Raw genomic sequence first — 23853 nt, forward strand, 5'->3', positions numbered from 1 at the left:
TAAAATTTTCTGTGCTCATGAAAGATGTACTAACTGGAAAACAGTCAATATAATCTCTTGGCTCTTGGCTTTTTATAAACTCACAGGTTTATAGCAATTTTATGGAACCATCCAGCCCTTTCCCTGACTTCTGGCAGCATTGTAGCTGAACTGCTCAAAACCTCTAGAAGCAAAATCAACCTTTCTTCACAAAATGTTCCCTATAATTAATGTTAATCACATAAGTCCTTGCTAAGTTAGCTGGAAAACAATATTCTTCATAATAGGAAGTCAAAAGAGGTATTGGGAAATATATGAGGATGGCAAATGAAAAATGAAAAAATGAGGTTTCACAGGCAGCTGGAGATATTTGTTAGTAGACCAGTAGAAGCAGAAACATCTGGCCAACCTCTGGAAACACATGGCAAACTTTTCTTAACTGAACTTAATTTCTGTTAAGTAGTAATAACTTAAGTAACTACAGTAGTAACTTAGTAGTAACTAAGTAGTAACTTAAATTGGTTTGAACATTGTGCAGTTTCCATGCATGTCATTTCATCCTCACCACAACCCTTTGTTCAGGCGGAACTAATAAATAGCAATGCCCCCCCCCACACACACACCATTTTATAGATAAGGAAACTAAGTGGGTTTTTTTTGTTTTTAAGTACATACCTAGTAAGTGGTAGATCTGGGATTCTAAAACCTCTAATGCCAACTCACACTACCAAAAAGCAATTGTAAAAAATATTAGTTTTTCAAAGATCACCTTAAAAAGTATCAGTCAGGACAATGGTAGCAGCGTAGGAAAGACAGAATGATCACAGCACCACTTCTGAAGTTTTCCATCTTTGGTGTGAATAAGCAAAATAGATTCTAAAACACTTCTAGGAAATTAGTTTGTGCATGGAACACTGAACTCTTTAAAATGATACACAAGCTCAAGATATTGCTATTTTTTTTTTATTTGTAGCCAACGTTTATTTTTATGCCTAGAAAAATACATGGGGGTGCTTAGGAATAATGTGCTGGGCAATTTGCTACTTCAGTGATAGTAACATAATCCCGAAAAAGCAAGCACGATTATTTTGTACTTTTTCTTGTTTTATTCAGCAGTAAGACCATAATTTTTCATATTTAAGCAAGTATGAAAAATTTGTCGAATTTTAAAAGCTGAATACATGTAGCGTTGAATCAAGGCACATACAAGACTGGCCAAAGGGCGTACAATGCACTTTGGTTTTTTTGTTGGAAAAAAAAAATCATGGCAACAGAAGAATGATGTGGTTTTTAAACAAGTAATAGCTCACAATTCAGTAGGAAGCTAGAAAGAAATGTTACAAGTTCATTATGTAATATGTGGAAAACTGTGACAGTAATGGGCAGTATTCTTGATCATTGTGAAAGTAAATTGAACTTTTATGTACAGTGTTAAAACATTTCACATAAATCAGATCTAAATTTGATTTCTAGCATTTATTTTTCTTTTAAATTCTTCCTTATTTAAAGTACTACTTTCTCTGCATTTTTGAGGGGGAATTGCTTATGGTTACACTACCTTTTTAAATATGTATAAGTGTTTCTTTTTTGAAATCATTTATGATAAAAACATTATAAACATTAACAATTATGTCTTTAGAATTCACTTCTCAAAAATCAGGATGGTATAGGCAAAACCAAAATGCAATTCTGGTGTTTGTGTTCATTATACTATAAAGTCTAAGTTTTCATGTTTCCTAAGTACAAATTTTCCTCCTAACTTAGAAGCGTGCTCCCATTATTGATTTTGTGAAGTCCTTTATTCTCAAAGCCTTGTTAACAGTGGTTTTAATAACAGACTTCACACTCCTTTATGCCAGCTGATGTATTCAGTTCAGAAGATAATGCTTACTTTCTTAAGGATATCTAATTTGCTTAGAGTAAAATTGGAGATATGCAGCAAGTTTGATATTGCCCATTACTTCACAAATATTTTAATTTATTGAATACCACTGGGATAATACAAATTGAATAGTTGGACATTACTTCATAACTATTTTTTGAACTTTAATTTTTCTCATCCAGCCAGTTTTTTTTTTTTTACATTTTATTAATACCAAAGTGAAAAATGGCCTGTGCTTATACTACAAGGATCTTATGTGAACTCAGTCCTGATTGTTCAACACAGCAAGAAAATTCACTTTCACAGTCAACAAGTCATCTTACTCAGTAGAACACAAAGTAAATGGTTTATAACTTCAATATTTGCAAGGAAAATACAGTACAAATTACTAAAAAATACTAAAATATAGAATTGTGTTCAGGCATCTCCACTACATCAATCGCAGCAGTAACCTGAAATTTGAAACTTTTAATAAAAAGTTCTTAAATATAAATTATATGGCAAATGTACAGTACATTGCTTTTTTCAGTCTCTTGTTTCCAGTGTTTTGCAGTAGAACAGGGTTCCTACCATCACCTCCCTTAGGTTTAAAAAAACCAAAACACAGTCTGCTACAAGGCCTCCAGCATCATGAGTGTGAGTGATCTGAGTCTGGAATACCACTGTCTCTGTAGCTTCGGTTACTACTGCTTTCACTGTGATTGTTTTTGTACAGATTCATTCCATTAGGAGGAAATATGGTGTGTATTACAAATTCCTCCTTTGAGATTGGTTCATTGCTTATTGGTAACATCTGAAAGGAAGTCTCCCTGATTTCCAGGATGGAGTTGTCCTTCTTAGTGCCAGCTTCCGCATAGTCATCCTTTCTTCTCCTCCCTTTGCTGTATGCACAGTTCCTTGAGAAGAGTGATCCATTCCTATGAACATACCAGCACACTAAAGCAAGAAGGGCAATGGTCACCAGGGCCACAGCCCCACCAATGATGGCAGCCAATGGTAAATTGGGATTTTTGTAAGGTTCTTTCTCTTGCTCTCGATTAAGGGTCGTTGTAGGGTTGTACATTCGAAGGGGTGCAGTTTCAGTCTCAATACAAACACGGGTGTCATCAAATAGGTAGAGGTTACTGGTTTCCATGGGAACCATGCAGACTCGATAGGGCGAATCAGGCTCCAGGGCGGTGACTAAGTATTCATTGCGTTCCCCTGTTACGATTGTTTCTGTTATAGATCCAGATGCTGGGCTATGACCCAGTTTGAGCCAACTGAGTCTTAAAGCAGTCATAGGTAGGACAAGTTTCCAAGAGATATGAATTGTGTCGGAGGTGACGGATTTCACAGTAATTATAATTGTTTTTCTTGCTGGACTCCCTGTGGTTCGCTGATCTTTAGTGAGCTTGGGGTTCTTAATGTCTGGTTGTTTGGTCACTGGAGCTGGCCATTGTCCTTGAGCAGGATATACCGTGTTGGGTATTGCAGTGGTTATCTGAATGGTGCTTACAACTGCACTGTCCTTACAATCAAACAGTTCTGCATTAAGGTCCTTAATAGCCATCCCCCGCACTTTTTCTGGGGCTTGGCACATAAGCCCACGCACATTGACCTTCATAGGTAGTGACTGTAGCCAGTCACGTACCCATTTCATCTTGCACCCACAATACCAGGGATTGTTGCGAAGAATCAGTTGGGTTATATTGTCTAAATCATCAAAGATACCCTGAGGTAAATTACTTAGGTTGTTATTGGACATATCAAGTCGATACAGCTGCCTTAGATAAGAAAAAGCATTTGGGGGCACCCGATTGATGTGGTTATCTTGAAGATAAAGCTTCCTCAGGTTTGTGCCTGGAAGGTTTACTGGTGCAGCAGTCAGGGAATTCCGTACCAGAGACAGTTCTGTTAAGTTGACTAGGTTGAAGAAAACTTTATCACCTAAACCATGGTTGTTCAACAGGTTTCCATCCAAAACCAGGCGTTTGAGGCTAGTAAGACCTTGAAGAGATGGTGATGAAATAGTGGATATGCGATTATCATCCAAGCGTAATTCTTCTATAGTCCTGGGCAAACCCCAGGGGATTGTGCTAAGGTGATTACGGGACAGGAAAAGCAGTCGGAGATAGTTGCTGTCTCGGAAAGCCCCCTCTTCAATGCTAACAGCAGACACTGAGTTATCATCTAAATGTAATTCTTCCAGATAGGGAATTTTGGAAAGCGAATCATAAGTGATAGTCCTTATGTTATTTTCTTGCAAATGTAACTCTTTTACATACTTTGGTAGGTTGGTAGGAAATTCATCTAAACTGTTGTGGTAAAGGTATATTCTTTCTACTTTCAGCAAGTTTTTCAAATCTGAAGGAATTCCAGCGTTATTTATTTGGTTGTTCTGAAGGTAGAGAGTTGTAGCATCCTCTGGTATTCCTGTCGGAATGGATGTCAGAAAGCGATCATTACAGTAAATGAAACCTGCGTCACAGCGGCACACAGATGGGCAGGATTTAGCCATAACTGATAGAGGTACCACCTGAAGGAACAGCCCAATTTTAGTCCCAATGAGGAGTATGCTCCAGGCTGGGCTGATCATGGTCAGCAGTGTTGAGGTCTTTGTACACGGTAACGTCAGAGCCCTAAAATGGAGTGAAAAGAAAGACAGAAAACAGTTAGGTGAGGATACTTAAAATAGTATTCAAAAATAGATGTAGAAACTAAAATGTGTATAAATGCACTTTTAATGTATTAATTTTTTTTTGTGCGTGTGTAGAGTTTATTGCAAGCTAACAGTGAACATGATCATATAATCTCTTTACCGTAAATGTTTGTAGTATTAAATTAAGGCGTATCATGTCCCAAATCCATTTGATTTTGAAATGTTAAATATAACAAAAGTTTTATTGAGCATTTTTGTAATGTTTGATATCAATTCTATAGCCAGTCACTGACCAAACTAATCAATTTTCTAATTTTTTCTTAATATTCATAATGAATTGACACATAGGAATATGATTTGTTGTATTGAAATAATATTACTGTTTTTTAAAAATCAAAATTTGATGTCTGTTTCTTACAGTTAGTTGTAGAAATGTATCCTCTTAGTATCAGGAATAGTGAGTTAATAGATACCTCTTACAATTCTGAATCCTAGTAAAGTCATTAATTTGTTTTGATTATTGTTGTTAGTATTTTTCTTTGATTATTAATATTAAATACTCTTACATAGATATTTCTAACAAGGAAATCAGAAGGAATCTTTTTCATCTATTTTAAGGAAGGAAAGAACACATAATAATACATCCAGCTAACCTAAGTGGAAAATTCCATTTCATATTAAACTAGTTCTTTCTTTTGTTCCCATTTTTTAATATGTTTCATGCTATATGACTTAATGGCCTTATGCAGACTTTTTATTATGTTCTATCTTATAATATGTTTCACAATGCATTTATCATTCTTCAGGTTCTAATCTAGAATATGGCTAAACTTTTCTCCATGGCTAGAGAGTTATAGATTTGGACTAATCTGTTGTAGAACAGGATGTCTTCAGCACTTTTATGTATTAATTAGCCTTTGTAATTTCAGGCATGAAAATAAAACACTTTAATATTTTTCCTACCTTATTGAATGATGTGAATAAATTTTGCGTGAGTGAAAATCCAATGCACATATATTATTTTCCTGGTGAGGGGATGGGACTTATAAACTCTTGTTCAGTCCTTGGAAATGTTCTTCACTGTTTGTTCAAGTAATCCTATGCCGCACACACCTCCAGATCAGGCTCGCTGTTGTCAATGAACATTCCAGCTGCAGTTCAGCATGGTGGGCAAGCTCATTAAAGTAGGAACCAGAAACAATTCAGCTTCCTGTTACTATGTAGAACACATGGCTTCCTATGCACTTTTTTTTTTTTTTCTGATAGAGTTTCTGTGTGAAGGTTCCTTTTGTGTAGCTTAATTCCCTTAGTAGAAATTGCTCTCTTTAAAATTCTTATTGGCTCTTCTGCGCAATGTGGTCAGAGATAGTAACTTCAGATCCTCATGGAGAAAGCCATTCATGATGCTAAGGCCTGTATAGTAATAGGTTTTTCAGTCAGTTACCCCCCACCTTTATTCCTATCCAGGATTATCCAAGTATAAACTTTGTACAGTAGCTATATCCTGAGGTATGATTACCTGCTGTGAAATAGCTATTTCCAGCTTTTGCTTCTTGCTGCTTTCTCAGAATATCTGGTGCAGTCACGTTATAGAAGAATAGGTATTCTTTTTTAAGAGGTAAAACTTAATTCAAATATTCTTCATAGGAAAAAAAAGGAAGCATACTAGATTTCCTTTACATTTCTCTTCCTTAAAATGTACTGGATCTGAGCATCTCCTGTGAAAGCAAAACGTTTTAATGAACTATTAATAATGAACTTTAACATGATAAAGAGATTTCCTAGAAATTTAACTTCAGTTTATCTTTTAAGCAACACATCTTTCAACATAGTAGTTGGTGAAAAGTTGTTTGTTACTTCCCAATTTTACTATATAAATAAAGTAGGAGCTAAAGCTGAGATTGTCACCAAACAGATAATTTCTACTGTTAACTGACTGTTAATGTCACTTTAAATTAAACACAGAAGGAAAGCTTCATTCAAGAACCAGTAATTGCCTTCCATGGCTTTTGAATTCAGTTCAGGCCAATTTTTAGAAGTTCACTTTTAAATCTTAGATATAAAATGATTAAATGTTTGAAAAGAAGAAAACAAGTATATGTCAAAGAGGTGAGCAAATATGTAACAAGGATTTTTGACAAATGCCATGGTAACTTTTAAGAGATTTCTGAACATGGTTTTACAAAGTCTTACAGTCTACTGTAAAGACTTGAAAAGAGTTTGCTTTGGAATTTTTTCTTTTGATTTGCTCCGTGCCTTGTTTAAATCTTCCTGTGGGACTCAATTTTCCCAATTGCAGAATGTGAATGTCATCACCTTCCTCCTTAAAGGTATTTCTGAGGACTAGTTGATGATCTTGAAACTCTAGTTACTCAGGTGTTCTTGGCCAAAAGGTTGCATAGATGTTCAAGTAATTATTAGTTTTTCAGGAGAAAACAATTTTAATTTTCTTTTGTTTTAATCTATGTTTGAAATAGAAAGGACCCTATGTCAATCTATCTTCTTATAATGACCATTTGGAAAGCATATCAAAACCTGACAAGGTTTTGCTTTCTCTAGGTTCAAATAGAACACACCAATTTCCAGTAAGTATATTCTTCATTTCTGAAAGAAGAATTAAGGCTTCACCACCACCCCCCCCAGTGATTTTAATGATAACTGTTTTGCCCATTACCTAATATCCATGAAGATTTTTGGGGGAGTAGTTGTGGGGAAGTGGGTAGCATCAATATCTGTTATGCAGGGTGACCCACTCAGGGGCTTTCTGTACATGTAGAGAGCATTAGGGTATCATGGAAATATTTGACCCTGAAATTAAGGACTACAGTAGATGCAATTTGCTTCTCCCCCAGTAATTACCTAGCATCCAACAAGGATAGCATCTGTTCCAGAATTCAAATACTACTGAAGTGAATGTTAAACAAGGCCAAAATTTGTTTCTGGTTCTATTTGAAAATTCATTGTCTTTTAGCTTGCTACCAAATATCAACACTGTCATAGAATGCATTAACAGAAGGAAACTTAAAAAAAATACAGATCCATTTAATTTATTATTTAAACAACTTGAAGCAAAAATAGCAGTTAGCAGATGGATAAAGTAGTCTCTAGTGGATCTTGCAAAATGCCCACAGAGGGAAGTTTAAATGATTTATTGTTCAAAGTGAGGTTTTACTCTGATACATTTAGGGCTTTGCTCATTATTGTTGAATTTCAACAGTGTATTTTCTTGAAAACTGTTGCTTTCATGGAATGTAAAAATGAAAAATCAAGCTGTTGAAATTATAATGACAGAGTTATTTTAAAAAGTATCTGCTTTAAATATTTTCTAAGCTTGAAAATTATTCAACATTTAAAATAATGTGGCTAATTTAAACTAAGGAAACAATGACTTTTGTTAAACTGCATTAGAAGCTAATTAAAAACTATGATAAAAATCACTGGTGAGAACATGCTTAAAATGTTACCAATAATCAGGCATTTGTCATACTCCAGAACACACTTTAAACTTGAGGAGATGAATCTGATGAATGAGAATTTAAAAACTGTTGACTGTTCCCCAAGTCAGGTCAGCCTAGAGTATGTCCAAGATGATCATAATGATAACTAGTGATAGAGTTTGTATCTGAACTATAAACATTTTATGAAATCAAGCTCTAAGAATATGTATTGATTTTTATGTTTTTAACCCAGAGATAATGAAAAAAAAAACAATTCTAAATTGGTGTGAAAAGACAACTAATTTGTTTATTTTTCTTGTTTTACATCTGTAAAACTGCTTTTGCTTTTCTGATATGCAAACTCACATTGTCATTAATACAACAGTGGTAATATTGTGGGATTAACAGCCTAAAATCTCATTAAATTCTTGGAAAATGTTATTCTCTTTTCCCCAAATTACATTAAAACAAAAGGCAAAATTATCAAGCAGGTTTCTTTGGAGAGGATACTCTTTGAGAAATAAAGATTCCCTCAAAATTCCTACTCCCTTTCTTTAAACTCAAAACAGTTCATGTTTGATTGCGTTTTATATCTTTTCCTTCCTTTTTATATTTGAAACTACAGTGCTAGACAGCTGTTTTGTTTTGCATATTAAAGGCTCTAATAATCTATCTAAAATATGTGATCCTGCCCCCCATTCTAACACTTCCCCTTTTCTGAGCTAGTTCTACATATTCACGCACACAGAGATGTGGTAGCTGATTGTGAATGATAAAAAGAAAAATGAGCCCTACTGGTATGGACACTGTGGCCAGGTTTTCACAGCATCGACTTCAGAAGCCTTTATGTCTGCACAGGCTTGAAAAGAGGCCATTACTTCTGAATGAAAAGGAATTGATCTTTTAGAAAAATATTATTAATAGGGTACCTTGGGAAAAAAAACATAAATGGACCCTAATTACTTAAAGGAATGTTTTAAACCGTTTTTTAATGGAATCATTACTAAGTAGATAGAATTTAAAACTGTGGCAAAAGGAACAACATAATCACCTCACTGATAAATCAGATTTTTAATAGGGATCTTTCTTGTCAGTTTCTTTTTATAAACAAAAATTGTGGAGTTAAAAAAGTATGCATTTATAATGTAATCATCAAGTCTGTTAAAAGCCTCCAATTTAGTTCCATAATACACCTAAGAAAGTATTAAATACATAAGGATGCTATCATTTTGAGCTATTTTAGGAAAACTAATATAAAAATTAAGAGGTTTTATCGAGTAGAAAACTGGCATTTACATACAGTCAAGGATTTGAGGCAATCTGCATGTTTATATGATTTCTGTTACTACAATATTTTAGAGGTGGGGATTTTTGAAATGAGAATGTATTCTCATGTTTTGATCACTTAGATTAAGATTATATGTTGATAATATGCACTAACTTCCTAAATCCTTTACTTGCTGCCTTTGATTTAAATTGATTTCGATTCGAAATCATTGCTTATTTTAAAAAAATCTTAAATTGAGTACAGAGTTTTGAGATTTTCATAAAGAGTCGTATTAATGATTTGCTTCACATAATGGTATCTTGATGGAACCTTTTAAAAAATATCAAATCTAAAAGTAGAACTTTTAATCCAAGTTAATTGCATTATTTTGAATAAAACCTTGAGAATGAAGAAAACAGATGCTTAATCAGATTTATCCAAGTCTGTGAATATTTATAGTTAAATTGGAATTTATATAATCAAAATTTACAGTTTTAGAAGGTAGTTTATTTATGAAGGGGTAAACTGCTGCTAGAAAGCACAACATAATGATCAACCGGTGAATGCTAAGTCTTTTAATGACAAATGGTATTTAAAATAAGCTACATATACGGTCAAACTGAAAAACTGGAGTACATCAGGTTAGTTGATAGTGACAGCAAAATGCTTTCTAAGCAGCCTGTCTGGTAGTTAAATTTTCCACGATCATCAGATTTCAGGAAAGTTCCAATTCTTTTGTTTAATGCCAGGCAAGCAGAAGGACCTCTAACTCCCCTCTTGAGAGTCATGAAGTCTGAAGGGTTTGCTGAGCGGCACAGAAGCAAGTATGCCTTTTCATACTTGGTTTTACCCAGACTATTTTCTAGCTTGAAGAAGGCTGTTTTACTTATGCAAAATAGGAGATAAAAGTTCCAAAGCAAAGGATTTTTACTTTCTCCTTTTATGTTACTGGTTCTTTTCTCTCAATAGATTTGTGATAAATGAATTCAATTCTCCTTCATTTATACTGGCTTTTAAAATTAAATCGAGCATCCTTAAACAAAAAGGCAAACTAGGAGGTTATCTTTCATGACAGTGGATGCTTCTTCCTTTTGTGATACTTAAAGCCATACTAAATGAATTAGAGAACCAAGACTTGTATGAATGAATGAGACATTTAGAGGGTCATAAAGCAGTAGAGGACTGAGAGCAGGGAACAAGCTTTAAGTTTATGTTGACCTTTGAGCAATTGCAGTTAAACCTATATTTTTAAAAATCACCAACATTTTCCCATTGCAGACTTTAAAGTTCCTTTTTCAGTGTTTGTGAGTACAATCTGGTTGATATGCTTTAAATTTCTAATATTCAAGTTTCCATACACGAATACAACAAATTTTTGTGTCTACCGTGTGCCAAGCACTGTGCTGGTCGATGAGACCATCCCAAATTATAAAACACTTTGTCTCTTCATTTCAGAGTAGGGTAATATTGATGTAAAGCATATGAAGAGGAAGAAAATCAACAACACATAAACTGATCAATCCACAGTCCAAAGGCACACTTTAAAAATGGTATTTAACCAAATGTGGTCTATGGGTTTTCTTTTCAAAGTTGCCACGGTAACTTGTGCACATGAAAACTGAAAGAATAAAGAACAAAAGCTGTCATTGTCTCATCAAGTGAGAGCAATTTCTCTCTCCTCTCATTTAAAGAGACTAATACCTGGAGAGAGCTTTTTAGACATTCCTGACACTTAATTTTGGGTCTAGGAAAAAGATAATGTATATGCAAAACAAATGAACTTAAGCTGCTGGTGAAATTGTATTTCATTCCTTTGTGACTTAAAATCTGTTTTCTCTGCAGTTCTTGTCAAGAGTCACGTTGAAGTCCTAAAACCTGCTCTTCTATGCAACAGAAACATGGCTTTCAAAACTCTTTTTTAGTGTGATGTTTTATCAAATTTAGTGATGTTGATTTGCAGTCTGAAACTGGAAAATGCTTTCTGAAATGTATATTCCCTATTTTGGTTCTTAAAAGGAAGAAGGCTTTTTTCAGAAGACATTTACAAATCATCTCCTTGGAAATTGGTTTGTCGATGTATGATAAGTTCTGAAATGGTGGAATGTTAGAAGTCAAGAAACAGCCCTTTTTATGCTCTGAAGAGAAAAATGTAGTTTCGAGAATTAATATTGCTGAGAGATTTACTGTAGAGTTTTTGCCCACTGGGGGGTGGTACACTCTACCAGAACACTGCTTTCAGAAGCCGCAAGTCAGATCAGATGTTGGCTGCTGCCGGCCAGTTTTTCTCTGGTTTAATTACAACAAAGCCTCCCGTTGAGAAGAGCAGTGAAGGCCTCTAGGGCAAAAGGTGGGAGGGGGGTGGGGGGAGAGGAAGGGGAATGAAAGGAAAAGGAGGGAAGAAATTACAGCCTTTGAAAAATTACTGAATCTTATTTCCCTCATTGACTTCATTTATGGTGGTCTTCATGGGACTTTAACAATTATTTATAATGCTATTAAGTAAACTGATTGAACAAAAATACTTAAGGTGGTTTAATTCACAATTTTTAAGTTAGCTGTGAATCTTGTCATTAAACACATTCTTTGTATGTAGCCCACCCACCTTAATAAAGGGGGGAAAAGTTAAGATACACTGAAATTTTTCTTTAAGTGACCAGATTTAATTTAGTGTTGGTATAAAGTTGGCATATCAAAAATAAAAAGCAGAAAGAAGAAACAGTCATATAATATTAACATAAGTTAAGTTCTCAGCTACTGATTTTTGTAGGGTTTAAAATTGTTCAAAATAATCCAGAAAGAGGAGGGAGCCTTGGGGTGTGTGGCCAAGAAAAGCACAGACAAATCTCTCTGCAGTGCACTTGCATGTTTAAAGCTGATAATTGTATTTTTCATCTGGAGACACTGAGTGTTCATTAGGGTCTGGTGTCCCTAGGCAGGAGATGCTGAACATAATTGGAGTTTCTATTTGATTGGGCAATATAGTCTAGAGAAGAAACTGGGGTAAAGATAATTAATAGCTTGCTAACAAAGTCTGACAGCCACAAGATTTCAACCAAATTTATTTCACACCGCGTCATTTAGCTCTGAAAAAGTTTTGATAGAATTGGAGGCTCCTTAATTAAAACTTGAAAGCGAAAGAAACATACCTTCTATTTTGCTACCACATTCAGTTATGACAAAATTTCTTACTGTTTTTCTTTTTTGTAAAAACTTTATTTGCTGTTCAATTATGTATTTCACAAATGTTAATGTTTAGGAAGTATTTAGTTGGGCATTTTGAACCTAATCATCATTGATTTAAAGGGGGGGCAGAGAAATGAAAAGCTCAATTAATAGCTAATGGTTAGTACTGTAGAAGAACAGTATTAATGAATTCATTATGTTTATTTGATAATATCTTTGCTTATTCCTGGATTTGATGTGATTTGGCAGTGCTCTATTAAAAAAATTGGATGTGATTTTCCTATATAAATATATACAATTACATTTTTGTAACCCTGTTTTTTTATTTCAGGCTAATAAATATATGTGTTTGTGTAACTAGGTGTGTATATGTTGTGTACACACACGTATTTGCAAACTAAGTAGCATATCTCTGATTTAATCTTCTTTGGGTTTAAAACCCATATATTATTATTAATATTGGTAGTAATGGTGATAATAATAATTGGTACTTTTAAAAGATTAATTCTTTACTCATTTCAGAAGAGATGAGTATCAGTCATCTGTCACTTTGGGGCAGGCATAAATGGTTATCTCAGAAGAGACAAATTTATTCTTTATGTCTTATGCTAGTCAGGATATTCATATGCTGCTCGGGATAAATGAAAGCCATTGCTACAGATGATGCACCTTTCAAGTGGCTTTATTCATGCTGTTTGTTGCTAATAAAATAACATTTATGTGCATTTTAGAGCAGATTCAAGAAAATTTAAAATAGCTATTTGTCAAAGGCATTCGAGAATCTGATTCTAAAAGTGGCAAATATCAAGGCTTTTTTTCCCTTTTTAATTTTGATAGATATCTACCCACAGATGTTGAAAAATATAGGCCTGTTGCACTTTTTGCCTTCTATGCAACCATTTTGTTTCAGACCTAATTCATTGAAAAAAAAATTTTTTTGAGAAGATATATTTAATTACTTTTGGAAGCTCTGCTGTATAAAATCATTTCTTTCAACATAAAATTTTCTTATTGTAAGTTGCAACTGAATGGATACTCTGCACATCCCACTTGATGAGGACTGTACTCATTCCCCCCCCCACCCCGCCACCCCAAACTCACTGCATACATCAGGCATAGCTTCCGTGCTGAGCTTTGTTAGTTTTTCTGAGTAGGCTATGCCAATTACTATGCTAGTCACATACTACATTTGCCCAAGCAGTGGATTTTGGCGTTCTCCTGGGGGTGGGAGGGAGGTATGGTTGGGAAGAAAGTCTTCCTCTCCTCTGAGCTGAATTCACTAGTTGAGATTTGCAAGCTTGAAATGCTTGAAGCAGCTCTGGCAGGATAGCAGAGCAGGCTTTAAAATCTAGGTGTAGCTGTTAATCCTTACAGAGGCACAGAAGTCTCCAGGAGTAGCTCGGCTAGCTGTGAGCAAGATGTATGCTTTTCATGTAACTGCGTACTCATGGGCTGAGGGATTATTGATTTTCTTTCACAGTTGTAAAAACAGCAATTGGTGATCATACCATACATACAGTACACACCAAGTTAGCAAGACCTTTCGCTTTCCTTTCTCTGAAAAAATCTGCCTTGTATTCTTCAGTATTTAACATTTAACTTTCCAACTTAAGGTTTTCCATAAGGCTCTTTTCAAATCACAACTCTACGTAGCAGAAAATAGGCATTAATTATTACTTTTTAATGAAAGAAGGTTTTAAGAAACTTCTTGCATTTGGCTCTATAGTCAAATTTTCCCCCCACTGGCTCGCACACACATAAATTGCTCTTACTCGTGACAGAGCAAGCGTTCATGTTTTGATGCCTCATGGTACCAAGTCATTTCTGTCTAAGGAGTAAAAACCAAGCAAACTTTCTGGGACAATCTTAAGGAAAAACATGGGAAACACTTACCAGGAAGACGAGAAAAAGCAATCCCATATATACTGCCGCTATAGCTGTAATTCCACTTACTGTGAACTGGAGTAACAACCCTCCCCCTCTCCCAAGCTCCGCGTTCAGTCCACACAAAGCCAACAGCAGCTGCAGGCAGAGCTTGTCCTGCTTCGGATCACTCCTACACTGAGGAGTGAGCTAGGGAGAGCATTCCAGTTTACTGCACACAGCCCACCTCCAAGTCTGAAGTTAAAGCTTCACCTCGCAGTGGTTGAAGAAGGGGGTGATGTCATAGATGGGCAGGACTTAGCCGAGCTCTTGTTCAGTGAGGTAACTGGATAGTCAGACAGATGAGCTTTGCAAACGCTAGAGGGAGTGAGAGAAGCCAAAATGAGGCGCTCAGCCTGCCAAGCTGGGATGCCATTTGGTTTGTAGGCAGCTTTTTGGAATTTTCAACATTTTCTGAAGTTTAGTACAACCAGGTAGTGGTAGCCAGCTTATAAAAAAAAAAAAATAAATAAATACGAGCATGTTTGGATATTTCTAAGAGTACAGTAGGAAAACACAGGTTCTTTTTATTTTTTAAGCTCTATGTATTAAAAAGAAGTTAACCAAAAATCCTATTATTTTCATTATTAAATAATTCCAATAGTGTTGTAATTTTGAAGGCTGGTAACTCCAACTGTGAATAATTATTCGACAAATGAGTAGAAGGCAGATTCACATAAATAACGGAGGTATTTAAAGGAAGGGGAACAAGAATGACAAAAGGTAAAGAACCTTGAAGTAACCAGTTCTTTTTCCTAGGGGTAATGAGTAACTTATTGTACTATATATGTTTTAGGAAATGAAAGTATTTTTCACAGACTTCCACTATTCGTCCATCTTTTTTGAACCTGGCAAATAGTAGATATTTTCCTATTTAGGGAACCCTCCCAAATATGAAAAGTTGTAGAAAAAATAAATAGATTCTTTTCCTTTCTGGTATGTTGTTGCTGCTCTAAATATGGATTAAGATATAAACATCTTAAGAAAAAAACCTTTCATGGGTGGTTTTGCTTTTATTAAAATAATTTTAATTTTGGTACATGAATAAATACTGGACAGTTATAAAACAGACATAAATGTCTGTATCTAATTAGCAGAATGGTAGACTTTAAGATTCAATTATGATTTTCATAAACCGGTTTCTACTATTTGGTCAACACTTGCTTTGGGCCCATAGTTTTCCACTAAGTTCATTTCACTTTTTAGTCTTGCTGGGGAGAATTTTGTTTTTATATTTACCTGGAGGGCAATTTCTTAAACTTAATACTACTTGTTTTAGTTTTAGAGATTCACAACATTATCTTTTGTGTTTTTTAAAAAGGTTTCTATGAATGGGTGTTTCTGAAGGAGGCCAGCTAATTGTCTTCCCCAGGAGTATTTGGTTATGGTCTCTTCATTAGCTTCATTTAGTTTATCTATTTATGTGCTTTTTTGATAGCAGTTTGACCTTCTGAATTCCCCTCGAAGAATGGGTGGTATCAAAGTAGAAGGTGAACCCTTGATAAGAGGTATATTGACCCCTATTGTTCCCTGATTGCACTTTGGCTGGCACTGAGGGCCGACCCATTACATCCAGGAGTTTTAGAATTCTGATGCTTGTTGAAAAGCCAATTTCTTAAAAATGTTAGCACAACTAAAGCTGAGATTTAGCTGCTGACTTTTTGGGGGAAAGGTAGGTGGGAATAACATAATCTCTCACTAAAGTGTGAATTTTCTTTTCTGTTACTGTAAAATACATGAATTAAATTATTTTATGAAATAATTCTTTCTAGAGGCTATTTTCAGATGGGAATTGTTTTATTTAACAAGGACTTTTTGGTTGGCCAAATTACTGTGGGCTTATATCCATATTTAATCAGTTGTATTTCCATTCAGGCAGACCTTAAACTGAAAAGAAAGATGAATGGACAGTTTTTGGTTGTAGGTAGCTAAAAGATGGTGTACGGCCTGGGAGTTAGGAGTTTCTGAGGTTTCTATTCCCTAGGCTGCCATTTGTTTGTTATATGACTTCATATCATGTGTTCTGGCCTTTGGTTTCATCACATAGCAAATAAAGGCAGCAAGAATTTACTGAATGCCAATTATGTGCTGTTCTTTTTTTTTTTTTTTTTTAAGATGTGGATTAAAATGTAAAAGCCAAGAGACTGTGAAAAATATTGTTTGTCCTAGAGGCACTGATTTTGAGGCAAATTCTAAGATAGTCCGCATCATCCTACCCTGTCCAAATATATACTCTTTTGCTGCTTCAGTGTGTTTTTTGCTTGTTTGTTTTGTTTTTGTTTTTGTTTTTTAGTTTCCTGCTTTTATCAGCTGCCTAAAATTCTGCCAGTTGGAGGTGAACTAAATACAATAATAATGTACCATCTCTGGAAAGATTAAAATTACCCTGAGTTACTATAGGCTGCTTTCCTTCTTTGTTACCTAAAGGAGATTAGCTGTAATAAAGGGATGGCTGTCCAGGTTTGAGGGGAAGACAGGCAATTTTCAGCCTGATGCTCTTTAGACTGGTGATAGGAAATGAGAGGCTGATTCTTCCTACAGAGAGAAGTCATCTCAGAGAGGAGGAGCCAGTGCAGTCTAACGTTGAAAGGCCATACTGGGGTTTCATCTTGGCTTTGTCACATGACTGTAGACAAATCATTAAATCTTCCTGAGTTTATTAGCTCAGCGTCTGACTCATAGTAAATACTCAGTGAATGGTGGCAGCCATTATTTAGATGAGGGCATCTGAGTACCTGGAAAAAAGGGACATCAAGAAGTAGAAGAGTGCCCAAAGGGAGGTAAACAGACAGGAGACAGTCAATCACAGCTTTTTCATGCTCATCTTAATTTCCCTTTGGAGTGGTTCTGTAGCCAGGGCATGGGGGAGGAGATGAGCAAGTAGATTTTCTTGTTGATTTTTTTTCTTTTTTTCTGTTGTTCTGCTTTTCATAGCCTCATGGTTTCCAAGGATTTAGAACTTAGTTGAGTTCTAGTAGGTGTTTTAAGGTTGAAAAGGTGTTTGTTGGTTTGTGTTTCATTCTGTTTTGTGGGCTAGTCTGTGAATCTAATGCTGTACGTGTAAAAAATCACTTCAGATTGTAACAGTTGGCCTGAAAATGAACTCCAGGAGTGTATCCTAGTTTTAGAACTACACTGGTCATATCAAAGAATTTTGTGTTTTTCTGTTTTTGCGAGAGGATTTGAGGGATTCACTAGTGGAGAACAGGGGAGATTGGATTTGGAATCAGGTTTCCCAGGCTCTGCCATTTACTTGTGCATCCAACAACAACAACAACAATAAATCCAATCTCTTTTAGTATAAACAACTCCCAGCTGAAAGTGACTGCAATACATAATTATTCCATGGAACAGTTTAATCCAGTAATTTTAACTTGTTTTGACTTAAGTTACCTCATTCATTTATTCATTCATTCATCTACTCATTCATTCACTCATTGTGTACAAATTCATTGAACATCCCTATAAAAGAAGGTAGTAGGAGTAGATGATCCACCAGACAACCTCCTGCTACGCTATTTGTGATTTAATCTTAGAATGTATTAAAATTCTTTTAAGTCTTAGAAACATTCTTTGTTATTTTTCTTCCATTCAACATTTTTCATGAGAATTAACTCTTCAAATTTGGGTAAAAAACAAACTGACAAAAAAACCCAGCTCAGGCTTTGGTATATCAAATGCCTTGGGCTATTATAGTTGAGAATTCTTTGGTTGTAAGTCATTGAAAGTCCAAGCCACATTGTCTAATCAGTAATTGGAATCTATTGGTTCATATAACTGAGAAGTTCAAATATATGGTCTGGCTTCAGGTAAAGCTTGATACGGTGGCTTAAAATGTGTCAACAAAATTACAGTTTCTCTCTGGCTCACAGTGTTCTGCCTTTTTCAGGGCTGGCAGCCTCCACAGGCTATATGCAGTGGACTTTTGGCAGCTCCAGGCTTTTCCCTTAGGCAGTAACAGTTCCACATATCACATTCCCATATTATGATGTTCAAGGGAAGAGAGGTCACCTCCAGAAGCTCCCGCATATAACCCTATGTTCAATTTCTCTCATTCCTGAGCTTATTACAGGGAGGTGGGGAGGGGGGAGTATGTTGGTGAGCTTAAGCCCCCTGTAATAGCTGTAGGTAGGGTCCACCCTCTTCAGACACATGACTGAAAATGGAGGTATGGCTCAGGGGAAGATTGGGCACTGTTAGTCTGAGAGGGAAGGGACGGATGCTGGAGATTAGCTCATTTTTCAGAAGCCTTGACATGCTGAAACTTGGGCATGTTTTATAAATTTATAAACTTGGAGCTGCTCTTTTTCATTTTCTTTCTCTCTCTCTCTCTTTCTTTCTTTTCTCTTCCCTCTCTCCCTCCCTCCCTTCCTCCCTCCCTTTCTCCCTTTTCTTTTTTTCTTTAAGCCAGAGTTTCTGTTTAAATTGCCAAAACATCTTTAAAAGATTTTCTATTTGTAGACCCTCTCAAGTCTAGCCCAGTTTTTTTTTTTTTTCTGTCAACAGGTAGTGATGCATGTCAGGGCATATCACTACTACATCTTAACATGAGCCTATGGGATGTTAATAAAATAGAGAGTGCACATTCAGCTATCTGTAATTCTGTGAAGTCAGGCCAGATGCTTAATGCACCAGTTAGAAACTGTACCAAATCTTTCTGAACAATTCCAAAGGGTATTGGAGAAATAATTAGATTTTAGCAGGTCACAGATGCCTTAGAATACTAAAAGGTTTAAAAATGCTATATTAAACTGTTCTTCTGATATTTGCCTTTTATTAGTCAACACTTAAAATGTACCTAAAAACAATCACATATCCCTTTTAAGTATGTTTCCAAAACATACAGCACTGGAGTGAGATCTGTCATTACAGGACTTGAAATAGAAATCAAAGCAAAATCAGAGTGGTTATTTCCCTGCCTGACTGCTTGTCTGCCCACCCTCTGGAATACCCTTCTTTCCCCTACCCTGAGTTGGACTATTACACTTCAGGAATGGGGAGAAAGGGAATTTAAAAGAGCTACAAAACAACCATCTGAGAAAAAAAAAAAAAAAAAAAAGCACCTCTTTGGCCTCTCAGGAAAGAAAAGAGGATCTGGGGTTCAGAATAGGTTAGCACTTAGCCAAAAGTGATGTGGTGAGGTAGCTGGCAAAACTGAAAGCCTGCAGATCCCACCTTTTTTCTGTTGTCAGTGCTTTTTCTGTATGGCCTGTATGTAAATGGTGCACTGTGCCACTCCCGCTTGGCTTGCAGTAGGCTGTACACTTGACCCCTTCATACTCCCAATGTCCTGTCATCTTTGTCTCTTTGTTTTAAAATGCAAAAAAGAGATTTTTTTTTTTTTTTTCCAATGGGCCTTGGGAAAAAACGGAGACTTGGACTAAGCAGAGTGAGTGAATTCTCCCTCTGATACTTACTTTATGTGTGGCCCTGGGAAAAAAGCTTCAGTTCTTTGAGTCCTAGTTCTCTCATTTGTGAGGATGAATATAGGGGACCCTCATTTAACTGTTATGGACTTCAATAAAGCAGTGCATATAAGAGTTCATTACTAAATTTGACAAAGCACTTACCAAGACAGAACTAAAACCTATGGGTAGTTGCTTTTTATCTTCCTGGTGATGAGTGGGGCCAGGATCCATTCAGAAGGCACAATCCATTAATGTTAAATTGAGCAGTGTGTTTTAACAGTTTATCTTTGGGAATGAAACAATTTAAGAAATGCTTCTGCCTACTGTCCTAGATGCTCGGACCTTGAGATAACAGTATCTAAGGCTGGTTCTGAGACTTAATTACAACCAAAGAACAAATTCTTTATCCTTGGAAATTATTAGTATAAAACATAGCTTTGGATGAATGGCTAACAGTTAATAAGAGCAGATGAGTGTATATCTAATTATTGAAATGGGTATTTACAAAATATACAAGTGCATTGCCCTGGAGCCAAGTGATTCTCTTTTAACAGCTGGCTGTTGCTGCTAGTCTTGACCAAAGCTGTCATCACTTGCAACCATCTTATTATTTCACTATTTTTGGAGTATTGGCACTAATTTTAGGTGCACAAACAGACCTTCTGAAAAGAAGATTTCCTGAAATTGTTGTCAGATTTTTATTATTTCTGGAAACCAGCACTGTAGTTCTCCTTCTGTTTGAGATTATCTTTTTTAAGGATTGCTGTTTCCCAGCAGTCCAGATTACTTAGGTACATAAACATGTTTAATGTTGAAAGAACGTGGTCAGAGTAGAATCAAAGACTGTTTTATATTATATCTGTTTTATAAATGACTACGGAAACTTCACCTCATTGGCACCATCTAGGAGAAGCAGATTTACTGTGATTAGTATTTCTTTTTGCTGGGGAACTGGTATGAATCAATTCTTTGCAAGATTTTTTTAGAGGATAAAGTATTCTTAATTGATTAGGTTGGGACCAAGTGAATATTTTACAATATCATCTATTCCAAAGAAAAGTAAGTTACAATTAAGTCACATTTACCATTTGGAAATTTGCTATGAAATACAAATCTATTTAAACTTTCAGAGCGTGATTCATGACACATAAAGATGAAATTATGTCTATAGTTTCCTCTGCTTCACTTCCTTTGGACTATAAGTGATTAACCTTAAATTGGGGGAATTTAAATATTTTATTTATTTATTTGACACACAGAGAGAGAGAGAGATCACAAGTAGGCAGAGAGGCAGGCAGACAGCGAGGGGGAAGCAGGCTCCCTGCTAAGCAGAGAGCCCTATATAGGGCTTGTTCCCAGGACCCTGAGATCATGACCTGAGCCGAAGGCAGAGGCTTGACCCACTGAGCCACTCAGGTGCCCCAAATTGGGGGAATTTAAAAGCATTTTGTAATTCTTTCTTTAGTTGTTTTTATTCTTTCTGCTTGACATTTAAAATATGTTAGTGTTACAAATTTACAGATGCTTTACTAGGTTCATAAGTGTTTAAAAATTAAAATCTAGACTTGACAAGTCTTATTAGAAGTTACAAATATTGGCAAAAATTATTTGTACTTCAGTGAGTTTTTATTCTTAATAAGTTGTTTTTAAAAGCAAAGGTAGAATTAAGTATTTTAAAAAGCATTACTTTTTAAAGTCAATCATTTTTGTTTGGGAGAAAGCTCAGAAGCTTTTTGGTAGTTATTTAATTGCTGTGTTTACACAGAGGCAATATAGAGCTATTTGACTCCCTTTCCAAGCAGTCCCTCTTTGTTTTCCTCAGTAGCCCAGGGAACAGGCGTGTCACTCTCAAGTGCCCCCATGTAATTCTGTCCTCCCCTTCTTCCCTAGGGCAAGCTAGAAATAAGCTTATCAGATCTTATCTTACTGACAAAGAGCAAAGCTTGTTGGAGGACTAAAGAGGAGGAAAGGACAAGTAAAATATAAATGACAGGTTTGATACAAAAAATACTAGGTTAACATTGGTTTTTCAATAGTCAAACTTTTTTTGAAAGTAAGATTTAGATCTTTTTAAAACATTTGTTTGACTTTTACTTTATGTACAATTTTAAGCGCCACGGAAATTAAAAATTTTACTCATATCTTATACACTGTAAGTGAACTTATCAGCATCATCATTATCATTGTTCTTGTCATTGTTATTATTTGTTCCTTGTGAGCAAATCTTTCTACCTTATATTTGGAAGTGGTTAGAGAAAACATCTTTCATCTTATGTGCTTCCAGAATAGTTTTCTAACAAAGTAGAAATAGCTTCCTGATAGAAAGTGGAAATATTAAAAATGTAGGAATAAATTATTATGTGTTAGGTAATTATAAGGAATTTTTATATATGTCTATATCCTGTTTTCTTGACTAAACATTAAAATGTTTATAAGGAACTTTTAAATCATACTTATATCCTGTCTTTTTGACTAACCAGTATTACCATCTCCATCTAATACCAGCTGATATCTACTAATTGCATAGCAGGTGCCAGTCCTGAAGCTTGTTTTGGGCACTCTCTGGTGGTCTCTCTGGTTCTAAGAGAAACAGATGCTATTCAGGCTCAGATGGTTTGCAGTTTTTAATGCACTTGATCCAACTCACTAGCATCCTCTTTGTTTCTTTTAAATTGGTTTATTTCCAACTAAGTTGAGGCTTTCCCAAAGCTCTAGTTCCAACTTTACAGGAGAGTCCATGAGACTCCCAAGTCATTACTCTGCATCCAGGATTGTACTCCCTTGACTGAAGAAAGGTTTCTCTACATGGCAAGGAAATCATCTGCTTTAGAAGGCTGAGAGCTGACACTTGCTGAGAAGGCTAGAATGGCCCAACTAAGCCATGACCATTAAAGAAGGATACTTGTGTGAGGTCACATGTCACAGTCAAATCACCAGTATATCTGTTAGGAATAGGGGGCAGCTTTCAGAGGCTTCTGGTTTGTATCCAGATTCACATCTAGTCTAACATTGTGATGATCAGGGATATTGGCCTGTATTTTTTTTTTTTTTTTTTTTTTTTGTATGTGTGTGTCTTCGTCTGGTTTTGGTAAAAAGATAATGTTAGCTTTTAAACATCAGTTTGGATATGTTTCCTCTCTTTGTTTTTTTGGAAAAGTTTGAGAAGGGTAGGTATTAAATCTTTTTTGAACGTTTGGTAGAATTCACCATTGAAGCTGTCTGGTTCTGGATTCCTGTTCCAGGGAAGTTTTAAATTACTGATTCAATATCCTTGCTAGTAATTGGTCTATTCAAATTTTCTCTTTTAAGAGTCTGTTTTCAAAGGTTGTTTCCAGGAATTTATCCATTTCTTCAGGTTGACCAATTTGTTGACACTTAATTGTTTATAGTAGTCTCTTATGCTCCTTTGTATTTCTTTGGTGTCAGTTGTAACTTACTCTCTTTTATGTTGGAGATTATTTGAGCTGCTCTCTCTGTTTCTTTTGAAGGGCAGGGAAACTTCTCCTGGAAACTTACCCCGCTTGGCTTTTTCTCGTATCTCATTGGTTAACACTGAATCACATGTTAATGCCTAAATTGATTATTTACTTACAAAGCTAGATTAGACCATGATGATTGGCTGAGGGAGAGGACCAGTTTCCCTCAAAGAATGTTATTGAGAGGAAGATACCCGAATAAAATATGCTGTTAGGAAGGAAGAAGGAAAGTGGATGGTGTGTAGGCAATTAGCAGTGTCTACTATATTTCTAAAGTGCTTGTTGCATTCCCATAAGTAGTATGTGAATCCTTAATTGTCAGGGCTTCTGTTTGTTTTTGCCAATCTAATGAGCATAAAATGGTACTCTTTGTTGTATTCTTTGGCATTTTTGTTCTCAGTGGGTTGTACACCCTTTCAGACGTTTACTGGCCCTTTGGGTTTTCTCTTCTGTGAAATGCCTGATTTATGTTCTTTGTCTTATATTCTCATGACTAATTTGTATTTTTCTTATTGATTTATAGCAGTTTTAAAAATTTGTTCTTAATAACAATTATAAGGTTGTCTTGGTAGTGTCTTCTGCCAATGAATGGCTTGTCTTTATATTTCTGTTTTTTTTTTTTTTTTTTTTTTTTTTTTTTTTTTTTTTTTTTTTTTT

The 23853-nt window shown here is 35.5% G+C and overlaps 2 protein-coding genes across 4 annotated transcripts in view; one reads left to right on the plus strand and one right to left on the minus strand.

Moving 5' to 3' along the window:
* MACROD2 (mono-ADP ribosylhydrolase 2) overlaps positions 1-23853 on the plus strand; it is a 1923023-nt gene that overhangs the window by 316495 nt on the left and 1582675 nt on the right. The gene's annotated exons all lie outside the window — the stretch shown is intronic.
* FLRT3 (fibronectin leucine rich transmembrane protein 3) lies at positions 927-14513 on the minus strand. Of its 3 annotated transcripts, none has more exons than XM_032859212.1 (3): positions 14283-14513; positions 6022-6220; positions 927-4482 (listed from the first exon to the last, which is right to left on the minus strand). In XM_032859212.1, exon 3 carries the CDS (start codon positions 4437-4439, stop codon positions 2490-2492), a length of 1950 nt encoding a protein of 649 aa, XP_032715103.1. In that variant the 5' UTR covers positions 4440-4482; positions 6022-6220; positions 14283-14513; the 3' UTR covers positions 927-2489. The 3 variants fall into 3 exon arrangements, with proteins under 3 accessions (XP_032715103.1, XP_032715102.1, XP_032715104.1); XM_032859211.1 differs by having other exon boundaries at positions 5466-6220; XM_032859213.1 differs by lacking the exon at positions 6022-6220.

Source organism: Lontra canadensis, unplaced genomic scaffold (genome assembly GCF_010015895.1).
Source record: "Lontra canadensis isolate GAN:19392208 unplaced genomic scaffold, GSC_riverotter_1.0 scaffold16, whole genome shotgun sequence".
NCBI classification, from domain to species: domain Eukaryota; kingdom Metazoa; phylum Chordata; class Mammalia; order Carnivora; family Mustelidae; genus Lontra; species Lontra canadensis.